General features: G+C 44.4%; 1 protein-coding gene across 1 annotated transcript in view; it reads right to left on the bottom strand.

Annotated features, from left to right (window-relative positions):
• The window catches only part of LOC103609105 (protein-cysteine N-palmitoyltransferase HHAT-like), a gene marked incomplete at both ends in the record, with an annotated part of 115,801 nt that extends 106,729 nt beyond the window's left edge, over positions 1 to 9,072 (bottom strand). Inside the window, one exon of the mRNA XM_008593467.1 lies at positions 9,037 to 9,072. Within this exon, the coding sequence (XP_008591689.1) occupies positions 9,037 to 9,072 (36 nt within the window). The remainder of the gene's footprint in view (positions 1 to 9,036) is intronic.
• Positions 9,073 to 9,440: the final 368 nt, after the last annotated feature.

Genomic DNA, 9,440 nt, shown 5'->3' with positions numbered 1-9,440 from the left:
TAAGGGGATCCCAACCCTTGGCTTCGTGTCGCCCGCACCGCGCTCAGCCAGTGAGCACACTGGCCATCCCTATATAGTATCTGAACCCAGGGCCTCGGTGCTCCCAGCGCTGCTGAGCTCCCAGGTCCACACTCTCCCGAGTGAGCCATGGGGTTGGCCCTGAATTATGCATTTTAATCTCAGAATGTGGAGAATTTCTATTAGTTTGGGTTATTTTCTTTTTTTTAATCTGGATTTTCTAATTAACAAACCCAAATATAGCACAGCCAGGAAGATGAATAATTCTAACAAGTTTTTCCTCAAAAGTGGTAGCAGTAGGATCGGAGCAAGGAAAGGATCTGAGAAATCTCCTAAGAACTGGAAATTCATGAAATGTGGAGCATCATCATAAAGGCCCTGCTATTGTAAAATTCTACAAAAGAAAGAAAGGACTACAAATCACTCCAAATGTTTCTGTCCGAGGGACAAGGGATATTGTCTGGGACAGACAGTGACTATGTTGGGGGAAGCTAGGAAGGAGGTTCAGTTTTTGAAAAGAGAGAGAAGGAACACACCACACATTAGAACACAACAGATTCTGAGGCGAGTGAGACAGAGCCCCGCTCCGGCAAGCTGCAGAGAGGGGACCGGCACTGCGGATTCAGGAGGCCTCTGTGTCCTAAGGGTGGCAGGCAGCAGGACGGGAGTGCTGAGGGCTGAGAACTGGCCTTCAGGGGCCCCACTAACTATGCTGAAGAAAGAGAGAACTCTAACAGAGAAGGAGCTGAGGCCTGCTCTTGCTGAGAGGTCAGAAGACAAGATGGTGACTGGTCACTAAGAAAGCCACAAACCTCCATCCCAGTGGACTTCTCAGCCCCGACCCCAAGCCTCCTGCAGAGAGTCTACTGCCGTGATCCCCTGTCATTTACCTGCCTCCACATTCATGCTCGCAGGCATGACTACACCTTTTACAAAGCACCGAGCAAACAGAAACAAGTTCAAGAATAGTTCGGGGCTATTGCTCCCCAACCCAGAGTAGACTTCATGCCACCTTGTTGTCAGAGGAACCTCCCTGAGCATCAAGGACAGGCCTGGACCACTGAGCTCCAGCTCATGGCAGGGGAGCACAGAATGGCCCGAGTCCAAACATTCCAATTTCACTAAATTCTCAGCTAAGCCTGTTGGACTGACTTTTGAAAAATGTCAATCATTATCACATCACGTCATAAGAATTATAATGTTTCCTTGTCTCTTTCCTCTTTAAAAATATTTTATTGTGGTAAGAGTACTTAACATGAGATCTACCCTCTAACAGATTTTTAAGTAAACAATACAGTCTTGTCATCTACAGGCACAATGTTGTACAGATCTCTAGAACTATCCATCTTGCATAACTGAAATTTTATACCCATAGATTAGCAACTCCCCCGTGCCCCCACCCCCCAGGCCCAGCGACCACTGTTCTATTTTTTGTTTCCACGAGTTTGACTATTTTAGATCGCTCGTGTAAATGGAATCGTGCAGTATTGGTCCTTCTGTGGCCGGCTTATTTCACTCGGTATAACTCCCCTTTTGCTTCCACGAGTTTGACTATTTTAGATCGCTCGTATAAATGGAATCGTGCAGTATTGGTCCTTCTGTGGCCGGCTTATTTCACTCGGTATAACTCCCCCCAGGCTCATTCACGTTGATACAGTCTGCTTACTGGTTTTCTTGTCTCCTGTCTGTGCTCACCACTGGAGTGCAAGCTGTGAGGGCAGGGACACCGTCTATCTTGTTCCTGCAGTTACCTGAGCACCTAGAATAGTGCTCAGACCACTTGATCTGTTACACAAATAAATGGATAAAATGAAAAGGAGATGGCTACTAAGTCCTTTTACATTTTTGAAAATTAAACTTCATTCATTCAAACATTATTAAGGGCCCTCCAGACGTCAGACACTGTGGGGTACTGTGGGGAGTACACAGGTGAATCAGACCCTGCTCACTCTCTAGGAGGGGATGTGGGACATGCACAAAAAAGACCACTGTATTTAAAACTATGGGTCCCAAACCCTGTTGAGCATAAATGTCACCTGGGGTGACTGGCAATTACACTGATTCCTGGGACCCACCCAAACCTGCTACAGCACAATCTCTCCAGGAGTAGAGCTCAGGGATCTCGAATGTCCCAGGAGATTCCCAGGATCCAGGAAGCTTGGGAGGCGGTGCTATCAAGGGAGACAGAGGAAGCTGCCTGGAGGTGGCAGCATCTGACATGGACTCGAGAGGGGCAGGGTTTGGATGTGCACTGATGGGGGAAGAAGGGGGACACTTCCAGCAAAGGAAACACAGGAACAAATGAGAGAAGCCAGGAAATGGTGGGGGGGTTGGGGGAGGGACGAACAGCAGCATCTGGACCCAACTGGCCATAGCACAAGTGGAATAATGGTGACATGAGAGGGAAAGATAGCTGGAAGCCAACTGCAGTGGGCCCCGGACATGGGGGTACGGTCTGGTTCCGAGCAGGGAAGCACGTTGTCAGAGCTGCGCCTCTGGGAGACTCATCAGTGGGCCCAGGCCAGCTGGATGAAAAGTCACCAAAGGTGAGGAGACCCGGCAGGAGGATGCTACACCTGATCGGAGAGGAAACCAAGACCAGAGTAAAAACTAACATCTGTACGGAGAGTTCCTGTTCATGAAACGCTTTTCACATACCTCATCCCATCTGAGCCTTGCAAACAACATTTTTAAGCCAGGAGTTATGATTTCCAACTTACAGATAATTAGTCAAGGTCTCAGAAAGATTTAATGAGTTACTTCAAGTCGCACAGGTAGAAGGAGAGAGAGACTCAAACCCCCTCCTCTGATTCCAGAGGTGAAGCCGGGGCGACGGGGGATTTGCACATGTCATCCAACCTCTCTACGGCTCTGGGAGGTTAAGAAGCCCACTTTACAGACAACGGTGCCTATTCTCTCTCCAGAAACAGAAAGGAAGAGGTGGGTGTGAGAGATGTTAAGGAGACAGACTCAGCAGGATTCGAACCTGACCGGGCAGGGACAGCAACAGCAGGGGGGCCACAGCCCCTGGAAGCCAGCTAACGTCCCCTCAGCTCCCCGCTGTGTCTTCCTTAACTGCCTCTGTGGGCCTGTCTCAGTACCTGGCTTTCTTCCCTCCCTTGCCCCTCACTTAATATTGAAAACACTTTATCATGGAAATACCTCACAGATCACTTGCTTCTGGTTTTCACAGACCACAAATGCAATTAAAGGAAAGTTTAAAAGAAAACTGTGACACTGCAGTCACTTCAAAGGAGATGAGTTTGCAGCAGGCAGGGATGAAAGAGACCTGGGGACTCCCCCCAGGTGCCTCTTCTCCCCTCTGGTTGCCACTAAGAGATATCATCAGTATCTAATTCCAGCTGCAAAGACAGACTTCAGACTCACCTCCGCTGGGAGCAGTGTCTGAATAAGCTCACTGACCTTTCGCACCACTATTAAAAGTTATTTACTTACACAAACAGAAGTTGACTGCTATAGTATATTTTCAAAATAAAAAATTTAAAATCCTACGGAACAAAGCAAGCATTTTGCCTCCGAGTTCTCCCTGCTATGTGTGTGTTTAAGAATATACACATGACTGTATCTTTCTCGGTGGACCCAGAACATGCAAGTGCTTTAGCTGTTTCTAAGCTGCTAGACTGAATGCAGACATTAATTATCTTCTCATTACTTTCTGGATTTTACTCTAGGACCAAATGCCCACCCCTCTCCTTAAGGTCTCTCTCTGTTTCCAGAGCAGCTCAGAGACCAAACAGGCCTCAACAGTCTTAAGGGGCTATAGAACAGAGAGAGGCCCATGCCCAGCTGTCCCCCTTCTCAGGGAGCCCTTTAGCCTGATTTAATCCTTTATTTGACCACTTGGCTTCTTTAAAATGCTAGGCAGACTCTTCTGGACACTTCAGACATCACACAATCCAAGACATACTTCAAATCACCAGGAACACTACAATTAACTACAGCAAGTGTGGAGGCAGACTTTGTGATACTCAAGGAAAAGAAAGTTAAAAGCTACACTGGGCCTCATAAAGTTCAATACTTTAATGGTTGTTAGCCCCAGCACCACTTCATTCCATTCCGCTGTAGGACTAGTTTCACGAATGCATCAGGTAAAGGGTGCCAACACGGGAAAGCCAAAAGCAGGTAATACCAGATTTGCTCATTTCAGAATTCAGTGAGCCATCAATACGCATATTAATAAAACTTTCTGCCCTTTTGGCAATTCAAAGATACCCAGATCCTGGTGGAATGCCTGGACCTACCTCCAGCAGCAGAAGAAAAGACATCACAAGAAGTGAACAGCCAACCCGTCTACCCTCTGTCTCATCAGAGCAATCTCATGCTTCAAAACGACTCATGCTGTTTCATATACATGTTAGCGTTTGTACAAGATTAGATCTGCACTGTACCGAATACCATTTTGTAGGCAGAATCTGTTTACTTATACAAAGCAATTTATCTTCTGAGGACCATATTAATGCCAGAAATCTCAAATAGCTTTAGGGCCATACCAGAGGCTCACTGCCTTTTTCTATTTGCCCAAGAAGTATCCAGGGCACTATCCTCACACTTGGCATTCCTGCTAGGACTGGCACACTGTTTCTGGCGAACTCACATACGATCTGTGAACATGGAAAGTGATGATTTAGAGAATATTTTTTTGTTGAGGAAAAAAAGCTAGATCTTGATTTAAAATACATATTCAAGATGGATTAAAGAGTTAAATATAAACAATACAGAAAACAAGGAGAAAATACGGGTGAAGACTTTCCTGATTTTTAAATTTATAAGCATAAGCAATCAAAAATGGCAAGAAGGGAAACTGACAAATTTAATGTTTCAGAGAAACTGAGAGGAGGACGGCTCCCAGTCAGTCCTCTTTTAAAGTCATGATGGCATCCTATATCACTTAAAACTATTCCCCCACCTGAGGAACTTAGAAAGGAACAAAAATTTAAATTAAAAAATTTTTTATTATTTTTAAATTGACCAATTAAAATTGTATATATTTACGGTGTACAACATGAAGTTCTGAAACATGCATACACTGTGCAACGACGAAATCGAGCTAATTAACGCATGCATTACCTCACATATTCATCATTCTTTTGTTGTGAGAACACTTAAAGTCTACTCTCCTAGCAATGTTCAAATATATAGTTCGTTGTTATTAACTGTAGTCACCACGTTGTACAATAGAGCCCTTGAATTTATTCCTCTTTATCTAACTGAAATTTTGTATCCTTTGACCAGCATCACCTCAATCCCCACCAATCCCCACCAGCAACCCCGGTAACCACCATTCTACTCTCTGCTTCTGTGATTTCGATTTCTTTAGATTCCACATCTAAGTGAGATCACGTGTACACCTTCCGTCTTAAAAGGCTTACGGTTGGCTACAATTCTGGGTAAGATGAAAAATGCCTCAGCAAGAATCAAACCAGAAATTATGATTTTTTTTAACTTTCTTCCCAAAGCTCAACTATGCTAAATTTAAACAAGTCGCCCTGTTATCCGTAATGAAACAGAGCTGTATTATTCTACAATCTCCTTCCCTTGGTTGGTGCTTTTTTTCTTTTGTAGTGTCACACTAAGAACTCCAGCCAATAGTCTTCTTCTGAGGCTATTCTTGGGTGAGCTGTGATAACTACTTCCCAAAAGTCTTTCTTGGATTTCTATAAGATGCAGGATCGAGCTCACTGAATTTTCCCACAGTCACCATAAAACACTAATACCAAAAATGCTCCCGTTTCATTAAATGTGACAGCTCCTTCCTGCCTGTAGCTCAGTGGAGCACTCCAACAACTTAAAGGAAGTGTGTCACTCCTTGCAGCTGCCTAGGCTGAGATCACAGATAGGGTTCTCGGCTTTGTGGAAATTTATGTCATTCCTGAGAAGTCGACATTACTTCCACCAATGTAAAAGACGCAGCTGATTAATTTCAGGCATGCCACAGTTTCTTTTATGCCAAACACTAAGCATTCAATACAATCTGACAAACCAAAGTACACCTTAAGAGCTAGTTGGAGCTAATGTAAGAGGTCTTCTAGAAGGACATGTAAAGATTCATATTATCTTTTGGTTCTACTTTTCCATGAACTCTTTGAAGTAACCTCATAAATAAAGTTAACCTGGAAAAAAAAAAAAACTATGCCAATTTCTCCCACATTTCCCCTTTTCAAAGGGAAACATACTTTCTTCCCTTGACCATCACAGAGGATTCCTCAAGTACCACCCCTGCCCCCTGCACCCCCCACCTCAGTCTTCCTACCCTGTAAGGTTTTCTCTAGTGATACATTTACAGGAAAATGTCATTGCTCTCTGGGGTTGCTACGTGACCACTCACTGCCCCTGGCAATCACACTCTGCTTCTCTCCACCCAACTGCAACCACTTTCTCTAAATCGAAAGGGCACTTAACACCTTCTGGTGGCTAAATACAAGAGATCCTCTCATTAAAGAGAGAAAAGGCCCACTTGGCCCACCCTCTCCACCAGCTGCCCCATATCTCGCTTTCCTCCCTTGACGGCTCAACTTCTCACAAGATTGGTTGCTGCTGTTCCCTCAGTGCCCACTCCACCTCCTCAACCTGGTCCAGGGTCACTGCTCCAATGCAATAGTTGTCACTACTGGACCCAATCATAAATGGTGCTCACCTCCCAAGCAGGGAGCAGAAAGGACCCATTCTCTAAAGAGAGCTGCAAATACAGAGGAAGACGCCCACCCCATCCTGGGATTACTGAGAGATGGAGAACGGGGTCTGCTCCCAGCAACCACCCCCACCCCCACGGGAAGAGGAAAGAGGAGGCGACTCCTTGGAGTCTTTAAGTTGTTTGCTTGGGGTGGGGGGTGCTGTCATGCGACAGGGGGTAAAGAGACCTACTGACAAGGACCGGGGAGGCCTGCAAGCAGGAGAGCCTACCTCTCGCTCCCCAGTTGTATAAGCAATGGATGTGTTGACTTGTTCTGCCCCTACCAGAGTTACGGAAAGGAAAACTACAGGGAGACGGCGGGGCAGAGAGAAGCCTTGCTCCCCCAGTTCTGCATGTGTCACAGAACGCTGGTTAAGGTGATTAAGGTTAGAGCATCTTCCGGTACACACCGAAAAGGGCCTCCTGCTGGGGCAAGTGGATCCGAGCTCCAGTTACATTAGAGCCGCTGACCATTACGTCTCCCTCCTCCAGACCCAACACAGGAGAAATGGCTGGAGCCCTGGAGAAGGAAAGGGAGGAGGGTTCCCAGACGCAGACCACCCCTCACCCAAACCACAAGCCTGGCAAGGGATCAGCTCAGGGAAAGCTTTAAATCAAATGTCTCTTCTGGCAAATGACCATATTCCCAGTCATATCCAAGTAAGTGGCACACGGCATGCTTCACATTTGCTGAGTAAATGACTGAACAGCCTTTTCTCCATCTGCCACACCCTCCCTGCCCTTCTGTCATTTCACTCACTCCTACAAATGTTTGTTGAAGGATGATTCTATACAAGTTTCTGAATTTAATCATTAAGATGATTAAGACATGATCCCTGCCCTCAGAAAGTTACAGAGATAATAAGAAAAAATACAAACTTGCATCCGTCACAAGGCATTACGTGAACGGTACCACGGGAGTCGTACAAAGTACCAAACACATCAACTCAAACATCTAAACTAGGGGCAGAACTGTTAGCTCAGCTGGTGAAAGCGCGATGTTGTAACACCAAGGTCAAGGGTTTGGATCCACCAACCAGCGGCGAAAAAAAAAAAATCCAAACTATTCCCTGAAGCACGCCCAGACAGCTCTTCCTGATCAGTTTAGATATAGAGCTCTCACGCCTGCCTTTCCCATGACTGCTGGTCCTTTACCCCTTCCTGCTAAAATGAATTTACCCTTGCTGTGTCCAGGGTAGCTGTCTACACACTACTATCTGTGTCTGAAATCCTGGAGAGAGCCAGGACAACCCATATTCCCTGAATCTGGGGTAGATTAAAGAGATTTCAACGTGCTACCCTGGATGAGGCCTTAGGAAAGAGGACAATGTACACATGGCCTCCTTCGCAACACCATTATATGCAATCCAGCACAGAGGAAATGCTGTTGGTTGAGGAGAAAAGTGATGTCAACTACGTACATTTCTCCTCAGAGAGCATCTTACCAAGAGGCAGAAGGACGTGCACGTGGAGAAGCAAACCACCTTGACACCTATCCAGACACCACATTCGGTCTACAGCTTGTGTATTAGTCACAATTAGTCAGCACTTAGAGTCACAAATTTGCAGAAAGCAAATCGCTCTACACGACTTCTTCACTCTATGTGACTTCTGGTTTCCTTACAATCTTTAGCTTATAGTCCTTCAGCAGCCATTATTGCCTCCCTCCTATATTTTTAACAGGCATTTTAATAATCATTTTTCACCATAATAGATGCTCCATATAAAAAACCTAGAAAATACAGCAAAGTCGATAGCAGAAAAAATATCCTGAACATTCTTACAAACACTGTTAATATTCTGGTATATTTCCATTTAACCTCTGTCTGATTTAATAGCTATTTGAAATTAATATGCCCCATAAGCCAACTCTGGTAAAAATCACCAATAAACCAGGATATAAACTGCTATCTGTAATCTCTTTCAATCATGAACACGGTTGTATCTTCATGACTTTAAAACAAACAGTAGATTCAGTTTAAAAAGACTAATTCAAAGAAGGGAAAATTGGTTAAGTATGTTGTTTAGTGTCTGTTACAAGCTATCACTTCTCACTTCTTTATTCTTGCCAGCAGCCTAGTTGTTAGAATTAAGCTTGTCCAAGATCTTGGTTAACCATCAGTTCAGATATAAACCCCTTTAAACACAGAAAAGTTTAAAAAAAGCCAGCAGTGTTTTGGGTAGTTTTTTTTTTTTTTTTTGACGAGTATACAGCTACCATTATTTATCAAGATATTTAACAAGGATTTATTTTCCATCTCAGTCTTCCATAATAGACATGCTACTCAATGATATTTAAAACAATAGAAAAAAAAGTACTGGCTTACCTGATTAAGAAATTATGTAGTCCAACATCAAAATACCTGTTCAAAAGAGACATAAAAAAGTACATAAACCAAAGGTGTTTATAGCAATAGTTGACTTGACAAGAAATACATAATTTACATTCACAGCACGGCAAATAAATAAATGAATTACTCTATGACATCAGTTCTCACAGTATGGCCCCTGGAGGAGCAGCAGTAGCACAACCTGGGAATTTGCTGGAAATGCAAATTCTCAGGGCCCACCTCAGACATCCTAATTCAGAAATTCTGGGGATGGGCCCAGCAATTAGATCTAACGATACATCCATGTGATTCTGATGCAGAACCGCTGCTCTTTGACAGCAAAAGTGTCTCAGCAGGTCTAAGCACTCTCTCTAGAAATAAAGACCATGAGGTTGGATTTC

The sequence above is a fragment of the Galeopterus variegatus genome, unplaced genomic scaffold (assembly GCF_000696425.1).
Source record: "Galeopterus variegatus unplaced genomic scaffold, G_variegatus-3.0.2 Scaffold9199, whole genome shotgun sequence".
NCBI lineage: Eukaryota > Metazoa > Chordata > Mammalia > Dermoptera > Cynocephalidae > Galeopterus > Galeopterus variegatus.
The sequence above is the reverse complement of the archived record's forward strand: the minus strand, read 5'-3'. Positions and strand labels throughout refer to the sequence as shown.